Source organism: Excalfactoria chinensis, chromosome Z, assembly GCF_039878825.1.
Source record: "Excalfactoria chinensis isolate bCotChi1 chromosome Z, bCotChi1.hap2, whole genome shotgun sequence".
In the NCBI taxonomy this organism is placed as follows: Eukaryota; Metazoa; Chordata; class Aves; order Galliformes; family Phasianidae; genus Excalfactoria; species Excalfactoria chinensis.
Window position 1 is genome coordinate 891,207 of NC_092857.1, and position 18,503 is coordinate 909,709.

General features: G+C 44.3%; 1 protein-coding gene across 10 annotated transcripts in view; it reads left to right on the forward strand.

Moving 5' to 3' along the window:
• Positions 1 to 16,023, forward strand: part of ZNF532 (zinc finger protein 532) — a 38,876-nt gene extending 22,853 nt beyond the window's left edge. For all 10 annotated transcript variants that reach the window (XM_072359486.1, XM_072359477.1, XM_072359479.1 and 7 more), the window contains 6 exons: positions 990 to 1,166; positions 4,694 to 4,856; positions 8,207 to 8,482; positions 13,149 to 13,261; positions 13,865 to 14,012; positions 14,273 to 16,023. In XM_072359486.1, the coding sequence (XP_072215587.1) occupies positions 990 to 1,166; positions 4,694 to 4,856; positions 8,207 to 8,482; positions 13,149 to 13,261; positions 13,865 to 14,012; positions 14,273 to 14,767 (1,372 nt within the window). In that variant the 3' untranslated portion in view covers positions 14,768 to 16,023. The remainder of the gene's footprint in view (positions 1 to 989; positions 1,167 to 4,693; positions 4,857 to 8,206; positions 8,483 to 13,148; positions 13,262 to 13,864; positions 14,013 to 14,272) is intronic.
• Positions 16,024 to 18,503: the final 2,480 nt, after the last annotated feature.

An 18,503-nucleotide genomic window follows, 5' to 3' on the forward strand; every position in this document is an offset into this window, starting at 1 on the left:
TATGATGTTTATACAAAAATCGTGCTGCTGTGGTAGGTGCAAAAATTATTGTTCAGGCAGTCTTCTGGGTTTAAATGGTACAGTACTGCAGGGTGCTGATCAGTGAGAAGTGGGTTGGTCTGAGAGGTGGTGATGTCGCTGTTTATTGCAGCATATCCATGTGCATACTGGGTAGCACTTAAATCCACAAGGTGCATGAAAGTCAGAGGGGCCGCCGTGTGTGGGAATGCTCGTGTGCTGATCTTAATCCCCCATTTCTGATGGTTTTGTTTTAGAATAGATGCGGGGAGATCACAAATTTCCCACATTGAAGAAGTATGTCTTTGAAATCTACTTTGAGAATTCCAATCCGATAACATGGTTGTGATCGCTGAGATTCGGTTTTAGTTGCCCTGAATTTAAATTTACTCTTTTTCCTTTAATCCAAGCGTTGATTTAATTACCGGTTCAGAAAATCATTATGGTTATGTCTTCATTAAATCTAAGCAAGGGAAATGGGCTTAAATGTTTTGCTTACTGGTTTTCCATTCTGGTGGTAGAGGTGTCCCTTGCACAATCTACTGCATGTGCAAAAAAAAAACGTGCAATTTATAAAAACTCTTAAAATTTGCAGAGGTTTTAAGCATTCTTACGATCAGCAGAATATTTCTCTGTTCACCCTTCTTTCCGTGCTGCTGTAATCCCATAAAATGCTCTGAATTCGTATCTCTTAAGATCTACAAAGTTAAATTTGGGAAACCTATTTTTTCGTGGTGGGTTTTTTGATTGGTTTGTTGTTTTTTTTTCCCTCCTTTTTTGATATGCAAATCTCTGCTTATGTTGATTCCTACTCTGTCGTTTATGCTTTTGAATTGACAGAATAATGTAGTTTTATCTGGTTGTGGATATATGCTTACCTCTCCCACTTGCTTGAAAACCAGTGTTGATTCCGTGTCTTGCAGTACTGCTTTTTGCTAGGCTGAACTGACTCTTCTCCACTCTTTTTGCAGCTGCGTGCATTGCAATGTTGTATACTCTGATGTGGCGGCACTCAAGTCTCACATTCAAGGTTCTCATTGCGAAGTCTTTTACAAATGTCCTATCTGTCCCATGGCATTTAAATCTGCTCCCAGCACACATTCCCATGCCTATACACAACACCCGGGTATCAAGATAGGCGAACCAAAGTAAGCAAAATTAATCTTTTACTGTACTTGCCTGCATTTTAATAACTTGTGGAATTGCATTCTGTCTTGTGCTTACAGCAGAAAGTTCTGTACAGCCAACAGTTTGTCATCCGTTGGTAACGTGTGGTGGTGTTGTGATGTTTTTGTGAGTTTTTCAATAGGAATTTGGCAAAAATTAACTTTCCATTCACAACGGCAGCAAAAGTTCTTTAAGCGCAGCACTACAGGAAGGTAATACAGTAAGAGAAGGGGGAGTTAGGTCGTTGTTGTGCAAGCTGCAAGCACTGGGTTTTAGCTCTGCTATGGCTGTCACGTCTGTCAAGCCCAGGCTGATAGGTTAGAGCTGCTGGCTGTGCGCCTTGTCCAGAGTTGCCCTCCAGTTCAGAATAAAAACATGCATAGAGCTGTACTGTGTAAGCTTTTTGTGACACACGAGCTCTCTATTCTGCATTAAGGCTGAACTGTTTCTGTTCTGCAGCTGGGAAGGTTGCATGTCACATCAGTGAGTGCTTTGCAGAAGGCAGCCGGGGCCATAATTAGGAAGTGAGAATCAGATCTCAGTTGTACAGATGTTGAATATTCAGTTGGTGGGAGCTGCAGGTGCAGCTTTGTGCTGTGCAGACCTCAGCCCCGTACTTGCAATCTTCTGCCTTCATCCTCTGCTGCTATGAGTGTGGTGCTGAGAGTGAATGCCTCACTGTGTAACTGCATTCTGTCCCTCTGAGGGGCACAGAGCACGCTGCGAGCACTGCAGAACCTTGTCACAAACAGCAGGCTCAGGGAAATGGAAGGGAGGTGGAAGAAACAGTGCATCGCGTGTTGTATTAATCAGGAGTCCTTCTTACCTCTTTTCCTCTTGGCCTATGAGAAGGAGATTTTTAAATTTTATTTGGCAAAATAGCCCCAAAATTTCTGCATCTGACACTGATTTAAGACAGAAAGTGCTGTTGACATTAAATTAGTTTTATCACGGCGCTGTAGGGCTTTCCCAGTCCCTGTGGTGTCTGGAGTTCCATGCTCCATCATCACAGGTGTCTGTAGGAGTGCTCAGGATGCCCGCGTTGATTACTGCCTGACCTTAATAAGGTCTGTCTCACCTACAGCTCACTATCAGTTGAAAAGGGAAGCTGTTAAGTGAATTGGCTCCTGAGGGTAGTTCTTGGCCAACTGTTCCTAGCACAAATTCTCATTTACCTGTAGTGTTGTGTGTTGCATTCAAAGAAGTGCATCCACATTTGATGAATATGCCATAATATAAAAAAAGTCCATTGCGGCAGCTCTCAAATGGTTGAAATGAGATCATTTTAATATAGAGCATTTAATATAGAGCAGCAAATGGCTTTCAGCTTTCAGTCCAGGCAGCTCTCTCCTGCAGCGCACCTGAGGTGCTTTTATGTGCAACCAAAGATTACGCGTGGTTTTATTTTTTCAGTAGACCAAGAGCAGCATTCAGGTGCTTTCCAGGGCTGATCTCTTTTTGAATACTGGATTGAACTCTTGCTTATGAAGGCAGATGATGAATATATACCGCAGTCCTGGTACGAAGTGCGTTGTCCCACAGGTACTGTTTTTTAGCGAGGGAAAGTGACAAGTTGACAGGCATGTCAGACTGTTGATCAGATGGACGTTCTCCTGCCTGCAGCAGCTGTGTGAGCGAGTGCTGTGCTGCTCAGGGCATTCAGTGCTCTGCAGCAGCAGCTCGGGTGCCCCTGGTGTTTGCAGGCTGGTGAGCAGTCAGCTCTGACATTGCCGGTGGAGATGCAGACAGCGCTGTAAGAGACAGCTCCTAAGGGATGGAAGAAAGGTGTCTGACACCCCAGAGTTAGGGAGTGTGTGCGGTTGGTACCAGCCCTGCGTGTGTTCAACAGAAGATTCGCTGCAGAGCTGCAGTACTCCCCTGTGAGCAGTGAAAGCACTGCCTCCAATTACCTTGAGCTGCTCTGCTAGGGTAGAGTGTGCATGGATGCTCAGCAGCCAAGGGATGGGATCCACTGCACAGTGAGTGCTTTGGCTCTTAGGGCTCCAGCAGTGCATCCTGCACAGCGCTGTGGCTGCAGTAGCACTCTGCCTGGTTGGGGTTCTCCTGCATCCATGGCAGCTGATCTGCTGGGCAGTGATCAATTCCTGCTTCCCTGGAGTGGTCTCTTGGGATCTCAGTTGAAACTGTTAGTGGAGTATGTGGGATTTATATGGATGAGGAGGTGTGTGAGGTGAAACAGCACTTCAGAGGTCTGTTCTTCTCCCTACCTCTTAACATCAAGGAGCGTTCCCTATTTCTGGCAAGCTCTTTAACGCCTTTCTTACAGGACTTACCCAGGCAATCAGAATTCTGAGAAGCAGACATCAGCAGTAATGTGGCAAACTGGAGTGCAGGTCACGAGTGACGTCTGAGGAGCATTTGTGCCCAGCACTACAGAGCAAGTGCAGCCAGCAGTGCTGCTCTGTGCTGCAAGGGGTCCCTGCAGAAAGCAGTGCAGTACAGGTCCTGAGGGGATGCAGTTTTTCATTATTTCCAGTATCAATGAATGTGTGGGACTTGTTCTTGTCACTTGCACAGTGCAGAGTGGTCTTTTGAGCTCTTTCAGACAGGGTGCTGTTGGAGAAAACTGTCTGGAGGGAAATAGGAAGGACTTTGGGTAGTTTATATGGATAACAAGACAATGCAGCGTGCTGACAAGGTCTGTGGTTGGTGCTTTTTTATGGGAAAGTCAATTCTTTAGGATGGAGATCGGTGTCAGGCTGGTGGGGCTGGGAAGGCTGCAGCCATCCTTGAGCTCAGCTCTTGCTCCTGGCTTTCCCTTATTTTATCTGCAGTTTCTCAGCAGTGCCAGTATGGATGGCCAGTGGATGATGTTTCTTTCTCACCTGCCCGCCTGTGGCAAATGTCTGTGTGACTTTTCTTTCATTCATTTTCAAAATCAAAGGCTGACGCAGCTTGAGAGAGGAAGTTGCAGTTCTGGTGGTGTCTGCATCGCGTTCATAGATGGGTTCTTAATGGCTGGTAATGGCAAACCAGGGAATTGTCACCCTGGGAGGTTTCAGTTTCAGAGCATTAATGGGTTCCAGACCTGGCGTTGCCATAGTTTTGTACTGGAGGCTCAAAGCCATACACACTGGTAAAAATGAGTTTATCTGGGGGTACATTACTGGTTATGGTCTTATGAGTGACTCCCTGAAAACACACTGCTTTTGCAATCTGAAAGAGGTACACTCTTTGTCCCACAGTTATTGCATGACTTCAGGAACTGACAGTGTTTTACCTTCAGAGTATCGTAAGCAGAAGTTGATGCTACATATGTAACTGGCATATGCTGTTGTTTTCTGGCTTAATGGTTTTTAATGTCTTCCCATTTCTCTTCCTTTTCTGCTGCTGCTTTATTTTGACTTTGGAGGTTGTTTTGAATTAGTTTGAAATGATTGCTTAAACGTGTCAGATCTTGTCTCTGCTGAGAAAAAAAGTTAACGTTATGATTCTTGCGGGTAGATGATCAACATGACTGACACTGTTTATTGTACTTCTGTTTTAGAATAATATATAAATGCTCTATGTGTGACACTGTGTTTACTCTACAACCTTTGCTCTATCGCCACTTTGATCAGCACATTGAAAACCAGAAGGTGTCTGTTTTCAAGTGTCCAGACTGTTCTCTTCTGTATGCACAGAAACAGCTTATGATGGATCATATCAAGGTGTGTAGGCATCTCTTGTTTTATTCTTAGATACTGTTTGTCATGCAATGTGTCATTTGGGAAAATACTGTTGAAAGGCTCACAATACAAGAAGGCTGCTGGAAGAAATGTTAGCGGTTCCAAAAGAGTAATCTGTGAGCAACAATCACCAATGCTAAAGTCATACATTTTGTATAACTTCCAGCAGCTGCACTGTAACCACTTACTGCGTTTTTCTGTATTGGGTGTTGGTTTTGATATTGCAGGAATATCTCATTGCGTTGCATTCAGTGTGTCATCTCATCAGAATTATAATGGGGTCAGTGAGGTAAGCTGCCCCAATCCTGGCAACTCTTGAGCCTTTATTTAGAGTGTCGAAGAATTATTCCCATTGTTAGGAGCTGAGAATGCTGAGTATGTGACCAAATCAAGTCTGTGATGTTCAGAACTCGCTGGTGGGAGCCAATGTGTTGCTTGAATAGGTGCAGAATGTGTGTGTGCATGCTTGCAAACACACTCACAGACACACATGAACACTTTCAGGAAGAGAAGAGAATCTGGAAGTGTAATTTCTCATCAGTATCCCTATAACTGCATGAATGAATTTACTCCAGATTTACTGTCATCCTGTTAACTGAGCATCAGCAGCCCCTGGCTCTAACCTGCTAGCTGTTCATTTTAAACACACTGTTGGCAGGAGCTTGTAAGCAGGATCTGGTACCCGGTCACTGTTATTTAAATAGTAAAATTTGTAGTAGTGAAAAGTAGGACATCTTTCTTGTCCACTGAAGCCATCACTTTGTGTTTTATCCTCAACTATGGTACCTTTAAACACCAGAAATCACTGAATTTGTGAAGAAAACAACATCAGAAGTTTTGGAGAGATAGTTGTCCTTAAAGCCAGTTTTAAATTGATTTGGAGGTAGGGAAGGGCTGATCCGAGGTGTTCAGGAATACAGCGGCAGTGTGCTTTCAGTGATTCTGAGCCAGTTTGTGTTTACAGTAAGAACTGCCTTTAACCTATGCCAGAAAGCACCATTACATCTGCACATACCTTCTTCTAAACCACTATGTTAGAGCATGATCTGACCATAGTTGGAGCCAGGAGCTGCTGTTGTGGGCTGGGGCTGCTCAGCACCTCACTGTAAAACTACTCTTTCACTTTGGATTTGGGTGCTTGTAACTCTTCTGGGTACAGTTTTTCCATGCCATAATTTGTACTGATGAACATTGTGATCGTTTATAATGATGTTTCATTATAAACGATCCAGGCCTTTGGAACAAGACTAGAGCATCAGAGCAAAGGCATTCAGTGACAGTATTACTGCTGTTATTCAGAGTCCCTCATGCTTTCACATTCAGGAAGCGTGCATATTAGTAGTAGCAGCAGCTGAGATGGGTTAGTTGGACTTAATGAGGAAAGAAGAAGGAAGAAGCATGGTACAGATAAAAGCAGAAAAGAACACAGAGAAGGGAAGGCTGCTGGACAGGGGCAGAGCTCAGCCGTTTGGTATGGTTAGACATTAACCAGTAAGGCAGAGACCACGTGCATGAAAACAGAATGGAAAAGGGCAGAAAGAAAAAAAAAAAAAAGCCAATCTGGGATAATTCCTGCTGCTGAGGATGTGTCTTGTTGGCAAAATGTGTATCTTGTTTTCCTCCGATGGCTCAGGAGAAGAAAAGGTCTGACAGCTGAGAGCAGGGAGCAAAGGTCTGGACTGGAGGTGTAACGTGCTCGGCTCTGCTGATGGTGTATGCAGTGACCACTGCTAGGTGTTGTGACTCATTGTTATGCATTAGTGCTTTTCTTGTTTTGTTTTGTTTTGTTTTTTAATTAAGAAGTTCGTTTTCAGGTATTTTATTTAAAAGTCATAGAAAGCTGAGCACCAGCATCTTGCAGTCTCAGGAGTTAGACTGGGATGGAACCTCCAGATCAGCCTTCAGCTGAGTGAAGTTAAATGAATATTCAATTACAAAAGTCCTGAAGCTGCAGGACACCCCTGCCTTCCACCCCACTTTCATCCTCCACATCCTCATGCAATAGGAACTCCAGGCAACCACTTCTTTACTGCACAGCTTGTCTTTGCTCTCGGCACCTGTCTGTCAGTTTGGTGCTCTTGGCTTTTTAATAACATTTCAGCTTTTTTTAAAGTGCTGGCTTTCTTTTCCAAGCAACTATTTGGTAGAAGAATATGTTCTGCAGGTCAGGTTGACATTTGCAGTTGAACCAGCAGGCAGTCCCAAGAGCCACATGATTTACAAAAGAGCTCAGTACAGAAGCATTATACCTGGGGGTGCAGATGGGTATTCCTACTCAGAATCCAGAACACGTTAGTTGCTTTTTGTTTCTGAAGTTGCCTGTGTGTTTAGGGTAGTCAGACACATCACCCAGGGTAGTTATAATGCAGGTCAGTGTATGAGATGATGAGAGTGCTGCCATTGTAAATGGCAAGTCTGTGGGATGGGAAGGAGCCCTTGCTAATGGGTCTGTGCTCAGCAATACATTCGCTCTAGGTTGCAGCCATCAGTCTCGGCCCAGAACCCTGCTGGCTGCTTCCTGTTGCATCCATGTTCATGTCTGAAATTCAGGCACACAGATGAATCCCTGGGCTTCCTCTAGGAGTTGTCTTCTTTGTAGGCTCAGGAATTAACGCTGCCATGTGGCACTGGCTCCAGGAGCTGGGAGAGGGGAAGTGGAAGAGTTCCTCCCATCTCACAAATTAGTTCTCTAATCTTAGATCCTAGGATTAATTGCTGGAGGGAGGGTCACTTCATGAGAGCTGCAAGGAGCTGAGCAGCTTCTTAGCTGTCCCCTGCACACCCTTGGTTCCAAGGACTGTTAGCAGTGTGAAGCCCTGAGCATGCAGTGAGACAGAGCTTAGCACAGGCTTAACATAAAATAACAACATACCCTAAAAAACATCACTGCCTGATCTTTCCAGAGTTGCCTTTTCTTGTCTTATTTACCGATGCTCTAAAATGAAACTTGTCAGTCAAAACCCTGCCTTCTTGGAAATCTCTCTTTAGACACCATAGTTTGAAACGAGGTTGTTAATTAACTACCTTGGGTAAGTAAAGCAAGAGGCTGAATGTAACCTAATGCACTCCTTGAGCCCTTCCTTTTCGTTCAGCAGCAGCCTTCACAGTCTCACCTTTGGGTGAACTGCTCTGTAGTGTTGCTGGCTAGTTTCTGCTTGTGCTACACGTTACCTTCATGTCGTCATCGTATTTTAAGTTAGGAATGTGATCTGAAAGCAGTATGACAAAGAACTAGGTAGACAGTTTGGATTCAGAGGGTATTCGGCATTTTGTCTGTACAGTTGTATATGCCTGTGTTAATTGCTTACCTTTTTGAATTTATTTTATTGTAGTCCATGCATGGAACTTTGAAAAGTGTTGAAGGGCCACCAAACCTGGGGATAAATTTACCTCTTAGTACGAAACCCACGAATCAGAACTCAGCCAGCCACAAGGAGGACACAAAATCCATCAACGGAACAGAAAAGTTAGAGAAGAAATCTCCTTCTCCTTTAAAGAAAGGAGAGCCTAAGAGAGTCAGCAGCCGTGGCTGGACGTGTTGGGACTGCGATAGGTTCTTCACGCAGAGAGACGTTTACATCTCCCACATGAGGAAAGAACATGGAAAGGTAAATGAATATTTAATGACGAAAGTGTGACTTAAGCCTAAAATATGAGGTTATGTTGTTGTGTTTTGGGGGTTTGTTTGTTTGTTTTTAATGCAGTTGTTGCTCTTTTGCGGATAATTGAGTTCCACCATTACTCTTCTTCGTTCTTACACGTATTTCATCTGTCTCTCTTTTGCTGCTTATTTCTTGGCAGTTTCTTGTAGCTCTTTTTGAGAAAACCCAGACACTTTTAGTTAATTGTGGACTTGTTCATCCGTTACCAGAATTTCTTCACGGTGGAAAGAATGAAAGATATTCCAGTACTTCTTCCAAGTTATCTCCTCTGGTCCAGGTTCTTACTTTTTTCCTTTGTGCCTTCACCATTCCCACCCCCCAATCCTCATTAGCTGCTAAGATCAGAGAATGGAGTCTTGTTTTATTGGTCCACATTTCATTTTAAAGGTATACTCACTGCAAGGTGAAGTCATTGCTCTGCTCCTTCACTTGCAGGTTCAGTCAACAAAGCAGATGAGTTAACAAGGTGAATTTTTTACTGAAAGCAGCGAGATGTGAGATAATGTATGCTAAGTTCATTGAAAGTGAAACATGGAAATGCGGTGTTCTCAGGTCAGCAGAAAGACAGCTGGGTGTCCTTGCTGCATCCCAGAGCTTTTCCAGTTAAATGAAAATGACTGACAGGTGGGCAGTAGTGAAACTGAACAGTTTCCCTCTGCTACTTCTTGCAGGGAAGGGAGCGATGAAATTGACTTCTTAAATATAGCTAAGGAGGAAAAGTGTAGTGATAAGGACAACACGCAGCTGACTCAGACTCCTCCATTCAGCCTCATCTCTTCTCCATATAGGTGGAGGGAGATCGATATAGTTAAGACCTAAAATATACTGTCTCCGTATCCTTGTGAACAGAACCTTTAAATCAGCTGCTGGTTAAACATTCGTCCTTTAGCAAAGGTGGCATCTTGCAAAACATCAGATGTGCTTGAAACAGTGGTAGGTCTTATAAAAACAAAACAGAATTAAAAGTATGCAAGGAAAATCTGTGTATTTTCCAGAATTTGAGGGTTACCAGGTAAGGAGCAAAAATAGCATTTCAAGGTTGAGCATAGGAACGTTGTCAAAGAGAGGCTTTAAAAGGCAAGTCATTATTTGTAGGAGTTGGTTAGAATGAAGACGTTTAGCATATAAAAGTAGAGTCTCTTCAGATTTTGCGGTGTGCTTTTACTGTTTTCATGAGCCATTGACCTGTAGGCTTCCAAACTAGAACTCTCCCTCAGCTGTTTTTCTGGAGAGGGGTAAGCAGGAGGCTCCTCATAAGAGAGTCTGAAATGCTCAGTTTGCAACCCTGAACATCTCAGTTTGTTTTATGACCAAGTGGTACCTGTGTCTTACAGCAGCGCAGTTCGAGGAATCCACCTTCATACGCTGCAGCAGTTTTGTGGTTAGTGATGAGCTTTCCATTTTCAGTTCAGATTTCATTCTTCCACGTGGTATCGTACTGTGGATTTGGGTGCCAAGTGCATTGAAGTCAGTGGGATTTTCAGCTTGGTGCAGTTTGGATCAGAGCTCGTGCTGCTGCTCCTGGCAAACACCTGAGTCCTGGGTGAGTTGTGTAGGTGGCAGCAGGGCTTTGCACAGGGTCACTCAAGTGCATGAGTATTTACAGCAGTGAGAGCAAAGAGCTTATTATCAGGCAAACATGGCCCATAGAGGAAAGCAAATGGTCCATGCCTTTATTTCAGTCTTGGGTTGCTTCTACTGCTGTAGAAACTGCACATAGGAATGAGGCGCTGGTTCCACGGAGCCTGGACCACTCTCTCCAGGAGCATGTAAAATATTGGTCAGTCCTGCTTTTCCAGTTAGTGCCAGTATTAACTCATCAGCGCCTTTACTGGCAAACATAAATATCTGCAGGACCAGAGACACTTAGATTTTAACACTGATGCAGTTCTTAAAACCAGAGTTCAGTAATGCAGACTGCCCATGACATTGCTTGAGAATGAGCTGGAAAATCACATCCAGTGTAATGAAACCCGCATCCAAGTGGCAGAAGGCACGTAAGATAAGGTTAGCACCATATTGATAATGCTTTGTGGTAATAACTTTAAATATATATCTTCCTCACTCTCGTCTTTAATGAGAATGTGCTTGTAACCTCAGGAAGAGCCCTTGTTGTGGAATACCAGATAATTACTGCACTCAAACACTGGCCTGGAGGGCCAATTCGTTGCTTATATTTGTTTACTTATATTTTATCCCTATTAAATGGCTCCTTGATAAATGGGAGGCAGATGTAGACTGAATAGATACCCCTTTCAGAGATGGGTGATAAAGGGCAGTTTGCCACTCTTCTTCCAGGCCTCTTGAAACTGTCATTGATTTTAGCTTTCTGAACGGTTGTATTCAAAACATACTCTGTTACAGACGCATTTTATTTTAGGGAGACTAGAAATGGTCATAAGATAAAGGAATATATGAAGTGGGTCTAATTAATAACTGCATTAATTCGTAGTCCGCTTTTCTTAAGAATGCTAGGTAAGGATTATTTGCTCTAAAATTACCTACGCAGAATGTGCATTATAAACTTTAATTAAGCAATTCATGAGCTATTTACAGAACGCACTGTCAGGCAAAGTACTTGAAGGTAATTAGTTTCAAACTCTTTAATTGCTGCTGTATATTCGCAGTGAAGGTGTGGAGCTGTAACCCCCTTTTAGCTGATCCTGGACCAAATTATTCAGACAGAGGAGAGGTACAGCCACGTATGTTCTCTTTGGGCTGATTCCTGACAGTATGGGGAAGCAATGGCAGGTACATACATCCCCTTCCTGAGCTGGCTGAAGGATAGCCAGATACCGGAACGTTTGTAGCCAGTGTGGTGTGGTTCTACCTCAATGCTGTGTCTGAATAAGGAAAGTGCTATCCCCAAAATTAGTTTATTCTTCTTTTTTTTTTTTTTTATTGGCCTTTAAACATGAGAAGAAAGTAATCTATGTTGAGGAACATGGTGCCTCTAAGGGCATTATGTAAAGGACTATCCCTAGTATGATAGCCATATCTTGATTCCCAATGGGAGGAATCCCATTGGCATCAGCAACCTTTCAGAAACCCACTTCTTCCCCTGCATTCCCTGTGATGTTGGTCTTGTTAGCAAAAGGTCTCTCATCTCCATCAACACTTCGATGTGACTTGAGCCATATATTATTTGGGCTTGAGAATTGTTTTGTTATTACTATTACTAGTTTAGATCAGGCACCAGAGAATGACTCGTATCACATTAGAATTTTCATGTGAACTGTTGCCTGTCTCCACTGTGTAGGAATGTGTTGCTTCCTCACAAGCTGAAACCAAGCAGGCCAAACCCTTAACATTCTTCTGCAAAGATCATCTTTGCTGTTGAATGCTTGGGAATGTAGGGATGGATCTTGTATGGATTCTCTACAGGAGCTAAGTAAGGTCCAGTCCCAAACGTTGATCCAAACCATTGGCTCAGTGGCTTCAGCTGGAATGGCAGAATGAGGTTGCATTATTTGTTTGGGTTTTTTTCCAGTTTCCCAAAGAAATGCAGGAAAGAAAATATTATCAGGACTATGAAGGAAAGCTCTGATCTCCGCTAGAGAAGGACGAGGCAGTCTGGGAACATGGGAGTTTTTCTTCTAGATAGCTGGACTGATCTCATAAGTATGTCCATTCCTGCAGCTGAGTGTGGGGCTCTGGCCTCAGCTGGATTGTCAAAAGGTTATCTGAGAAAGTCTGGAATGAGATCTGTTGGGTCACTGTTTGGCTTCAGTTGTCAAGATGTTGTGTTGGTTTCATTATTACTACCTGGACAGTAGAAAGTTACAGATAGGAGCCTGAAAAATCTGTTTAATTCTAGAAGGTAGGAGATTTGATTGGGAATATCTCAGACCCCTTGTTGCAGCTACTGATAAGACAGGCCAATCTGGGCTGAGTTCTAAGATAGTGATGTACTAATAAACGATTAAGACCTAAAGTGTAGGTCTGTGTCATCTGTTCTTGGGTCTTCTATAGTTCACAGCTTTGGAGTCATTTCTTCAGATACCAGAGCTCCTGTGTTCAGCTGGAATGGCATAGATGGAGAGTCTTCCATCCCTCCTTCCTTTTCTTTCTCCTTCCACGTAACAAATAGTGATATAAAACACACAGAATTCCCCAAACAGGTGTTCCTCAGGTTGGCATCAGACTGTATCTCACATATCCTTGTGACTTTCCTGAGCCTTGTTGGCACATCAGTATTCATGATGCTTTGCTTTGGTCCTTATCACCCCTCGTCTTGTGGGCGATGGGTAACCTCTTGCTCAGCAGAACTTACCAGGCAATGGGAAAGGTGACTTTATGGTGAAAGCACATCTCTGCTCATTCTGCCTTTGCCAATACAGAGATCGCCCCCTGATCTCCCTGGCCTCTTTGATGGAAGAGCTTCAATTCACCTTGCAGTCTGGTTTCTGTTTGCAGTCTCTGGTAGTGTGTGCAGGCCACACTGCTTTGAAAAAGATGTAGTTCCTGCAGTGCTGCTGTAGGAATGGTGTGTGCGTGTCAAAATGTACAGGTAAGTACGTTTCTTTCCTGTTATTGGAGGTTTTGGCACACGGACTGCTTTCACTGAGGTTTTTTTAAAGGAAATTAATGTGTTTTTCTTCTTCTTTTAAAGCAAATGAAGAAACACCCTTGTCGACAGTGCGACAAATCTTTCAGCTCATCCCATAGTTTATGTCGTCACAACCGTATCAAGCACAAAGGCATTAGGAAGGTTTATACCTGCTCGTAAGTACGGCTTCTGTTTTATTTTTCAGTATAAACCAGCAACAAACACTATGAATTGAATTTCTCTTCTTCATAACTTCTCCAGGCACTGAGGTTAGACTAACCCAACCTAACCTCAGTCTCATGGGCTAGCTCCATGGAGATAAAGAGTTGGGACAGAATTGAGACTCCTTTGGAGCTAGCATCATCCCTCATGAAAAGTGATTGCTTTCTTGCTCAAATTTAGTTAGGGAGAACTTGACAAAGTGTTAAATTGAATGTATAGTTCAGTTACGTTAAGAGAGGTACAAGAAATAAACCCATGCTTTGTTGTGTGTGGGTGGCAGTACCCACTGTGTGGGGCATTGTCTTCAGAGAGCTTTTCTCTCATTAGCTGTGAAAGAGCAAGGAGGTGCTCAGACATTTCTAGCTTTGTTTTTAGTTGTTTTCCCGTTCTGATAGTGGTTGTGCAATTGATTGGAAGAGTGCTGTCTTTGCTATTATCGTTAGTAGATTGGACTTGTCTGCACTTATTTGCCAGCTCTCTTCTCATTCTTCAGAGCAGCACATCTCTTTCTGAGCATGACATTTGGACCTCTGTATGCCTGCTCTGTGTTTATACAGGCACTGCCCAGACTCCAGACGTACCTTTACCAAACGACTGATGCTGGAAAAACATATTCAGTTGATGCACGGCATTAAAGACCCCGATGTCAAAGAAATGGCTGAATCGACTAATATGGAGGAAAGGGAAGTAAAAGAAGATGCAAAGGTAACTGCTTAGAGGATTCATTCGGTCACTGAGTTTTTGTGGGGATACATTCAGGATCTTTACACAGATATTTCGATTCCCATAAAGTTCTGCTTTTCAAAACTTTGGCAGCTAAGTCCTCTCATAGCAGTAGTGAAGTCGCAGGTTGCAGAGAAGCAGGGTGAGCTTATCCCACATGCCCAGCCTTGAGCTAGTCTGACAAACCACTGCAGTCACTGCGTATTTATGCTTACAAAAGTACTATGTGTGACTCTTTTTAGGTTCCTAGCCCAAAGCGTAAGTTGGAAGAACCTGTCCTGGAATTCAGGCCTCCTCGAGGTGCAATCACGCAGCCACTGAAGAAGCTAAAAATCAATGTTTTTAAGGTTCACAAGTGCGCTGTCTGCGGCTTCACAACAGAAAATCTCCTCCAGTTTCACGAACATATTCCTCAGCATAAATCTGACGGCTCTTCGTACCAGTGCAGGGAGTGTGGACTCTGCTACACATCTCACGTGTCTCTCTCCAGGCACCTCTTCATCGTACACAAGCTGAAGGAGCCGCAGCCAGTATCAAAGCAGAACGGGTCTGGGGAGGATAATCAGCAAGAGAACAAACCCAACCACGAGGACGAGCCGACCGACAGCGCGGTGTCAGACAGGAGATGCAAAGTGTGTGCAAAGACTTTTGAAACTGAAGCGGCCTTAAATACTCACATGAGAACACACGGCATGGCCTTCATCAAGTCGAAAAGGATGAGCTCGGCCGAGAAGTGATCAGATCATTGGGGATATGGAAATCTCTCTCTACATTGGAATACTAGTGACGTTTTTGCTACAGAAAGTTCAAGGTATAATAGTGTTAACAGTACTGTTCAGGCTGTTGCAATATATTCTGCATAACGATGCCCCCCTCCCCCCCACACCTCATTGTCTATACCCTCGAAACATTGAAGCAGTATTTGAGTTGAAAAGAGTTTGTATATATTTAAACTAATAACTTTTATACTCTTTGTTACGTGTTTGTATCGGTATCTAGTGGACATTTTTCGTTTGTTTTGTTTCTGTTTTGTTTTGTGTTTTTTATTGTAGTAAGTTTCTCTAAAAACAGAGTTCTTAATGCTGGCTGGTGCAGTTTCCTGGGGTCTCTTAAACTGTTTCTTATGCGAGTGCTTCTGAGGGGACATTTAGCAAACGGAAGCACAGCAGAAGGCAGCGCCTGGAGGGAGAAAGAAGCAAGGAAGCCTTGGGGATATGCCACATCCTGCAGGACTCTGGATGGTTCTGCTTGTGGCAATAAGCTTTCGGGCTTTCTCTCCAGAACAAGTATCCCTGCACGTGCAAAGTGCAGTGATGGTTGAGGTGCTGATACCAGAACAGATGCAGACACCCCAGGGTGAGCACATACTTCTGACAAGTGTAATTGCACAAGTATATATATATATATATATACATATATGTATCATGAAGTAATGTGTAGCCATCAGGTGCTTGTGGTCAAAGCTCCGATAGTTGTAACAAGGCTGGGCTGCTCTGATTTAAACAAGTAAGATGTAACTAGAGGCATAGATTTATCATTACAACGTTTTGGGGTTGGTTTTGTTTTTGTCATGTAATTTATTAAACATACAGAAGCTATGACACAGCATTCAGTATTTTCCTTTATCTCTGGTTATCAAAAGAAAATACCCAACCCTCGGTGATGGGGTTGGCGTTTCCCAGCTCTGTTTGCTAACACCAAGAGTTCTGGCACTCAGTGTTCAGCCACAGCCATTGAGGGAGCAAACACACACCAGCCCAGGTGGGTACGACTGGCACTTCACCTTTAGCACAGACCTCACGGAGCTTCAAAGTGCATCCAGCATCACTGGTGAGCTTTCACTGGGTACGGAAAGGTACCGCGCTGCCCCTTTCACACGTGGTTCTCTGTGAGAGTTATATTTGTGTTTTCTTTTGGCATTTTATACCTTGTATGTATCCCTAGAAAAACCTTTTTTGTACCTTTTTTTCTTTTTAAGAAAAAAAAATAAAAAGAAACAAATCCTGTACATATAGATAGCTGCATGATATACGGTAGTAATTGTTCGGTTCCTTAAAAGTCTTGCTGCTGTCAGATGTTAGTATACACTACGTCCATTACGACTGTATTAAGCGCATTTCTATGTAAATAAATGTGGAGCATTTTGCCCCAAAATATTTGTGAGATTCTGTTATTTATCGTTAAATTTTAGCAACTTTAAAAATGGAAGTGTATGGGGAAAAAAAAATACAGATCCTTCTCAGCCGCCTCCATAAACCTTCTTAATCACTCTGGAAGTTGTGTATCAGATACATGAATTCTGCTCTGTCTCTTCACCCTCATTCATACTAACTTGGTTCGTTGGTAAATGCTTCCCATCCTGTTGCTATTACTCATACATGAGTGGTTGTGAGGTGCTCCTCTCCATCCCAGCATCACCCCGGCCACCACCGCCCTCCTCGCTGAGTGTATACCTCCGACACTTGTTTGTTGATGTGCACTGTCAACTGTACAACAAATGAGTTATCACTATGCAGAACGGTGTTTTGTATACGGTGAACAGATAATAAAAATTAAATTTTCACAGCCATTTATAAACACTTTGGTTTATTTCACCACCTCGTGGTCCCACGCCTGCAAGGGATGCTGCGAGCCGTAGAGTCGTGTGTGCGTCCCAGGGATGCCAATGAGACGGAGTTATGCAGGGCAGTGAGAACAGAAAATGAATGCAGAACACCAGCAGGCAGAGCAGAGCTGGGCAGGCACAAGGCAGGGCAGACAGCAGATGGATTTTACACGTGAGCATTGGATGGGGCAAGGGATGGGCAAAGCAGACGCTGCAGAGACCGCTGAAGCCGTGATGATGATGAACAGGGATGCCTGATACCTTCGTGAGAAAGGAGGGCGAAGGGCTCAGAGGTGCTTCTCCATCTCATATAAGGGACTCTGCGGCAGGATGCTACAGATCCTGAAGGTTAGTAGAGATTAGAGGGAGCAATGAGCAGGTCCCTCAAACACAAAGACAGCTTTCCTGCCTTCAGGAGTCCCTGTCCTCAAAGCCTTGCTGGTCACCCTGGTTTTGTCTTTCTCAGAGGCACAGCACAAGTGAGACCAACCATTGCTCTGCTTCGGGCAGGCCCTGTTGTCTCTTTCTGGTCCAAGCTGTACCTTTTTCATGCATGCTGAGCTCCAAGGGGCTCTTCCTGCTTATTCCACGGGCTGGGGGGTGGCTCATGCTGACCACAGCTGCCGACTGTTCCTGGCTTCCACCAGACATTTGCAGATGCAGAATTCGACCTTCTGAAGGCCCCTGACTCTCTCAGTTCTCAACTGCTGAGTATCCACGGGGAATTCAGTGTGCCGGGGCTATTTAGTTTTAAAAGGATTTTTATTAAACGGTGACCTTTTCATTCTGTTGGTATTACCTTTCTCAGCACGCTGGCCACGCACGCACACGCGCGGCTGCTGGGAAAATAATGGGACAAAGGGGAAAAAAAACCCTATTTCACTGTAAAACCTTTCTCAAATATTGGGTCAGTTGAGGAGTGAACTCCTTCTGTTTGAATATCAGCTTATTGCAGAAAGGTTATCTGCCTGGGCTCCCAGAAGGACGAGGGCTGGGTAACGCAGCAAGGAGAGAAATCAGAGCACGGGGTAGCAAGAACAATAAGTAGGTCCCTCCTTCCCTTGGAGAAGAACAGTGCTGTCTCCTCCCTGGTGACCGCACTGATCTGCTTCATTAATGCTGCCGTAGCAATACTGCAGGCTGCACACCTGACTGTCAGCTCAGCACCAGGCAGCGCTGCTCTGCTCCTCTGCTGCTGGGAGAGCAGGCACTCGGGTCCAGCTGGAAGTGGAAGCACTGCTGCTCCCTGCTCCAACAACAGAGTTTATGGCTCGAAGGAAAAAGGATGTATTCCGAGCAGTAACGTGACCACCCACAAAATAATCCAAGCGCTGTATCCCTCACAGATGCGTCCCCTGAACGTGGTGCGTCAGAAGCCTCCATCCCGTTAGTTTATATTCTCCAATTCTCCCATTCTGTTTGCACAGACTGTCATCAGACGGCAGAGCTGTGGCTGTGCTGCCCTGCAAGCAGAGCCCTGGGAGCACGGCCGGCACCGCCGCGCATCCATAAGCACGGCCACAAGCCGCAATATTTCTGCTCTAAGTGACCGCTGCCTTCTCAGTTAACATGCAGAGCGGCTCCTGATGAGCGCCATCAGGACACAACTGGAGGAGCTGCTTTCTCAGCACACCACTCGATCATTGCATTTACATACTGCTGCCGCGAGCGGGGCCAGCAGAGCCCCTGATGTGCACAGAAGGTCTTCTCTTCATCAGCCGCCTCCACGCAGCCTCGCATGGTTTGCCTGGCCAAGATGCTGCCCACGTATGCTGCCCTCCCATCGTGTAATGTCAAGCTCTTCCAAGCACTCATAAAAGTCAAGGCAGGAGCTATGCGCCCAGAGGCCAAATTTATCTCCATTGAAC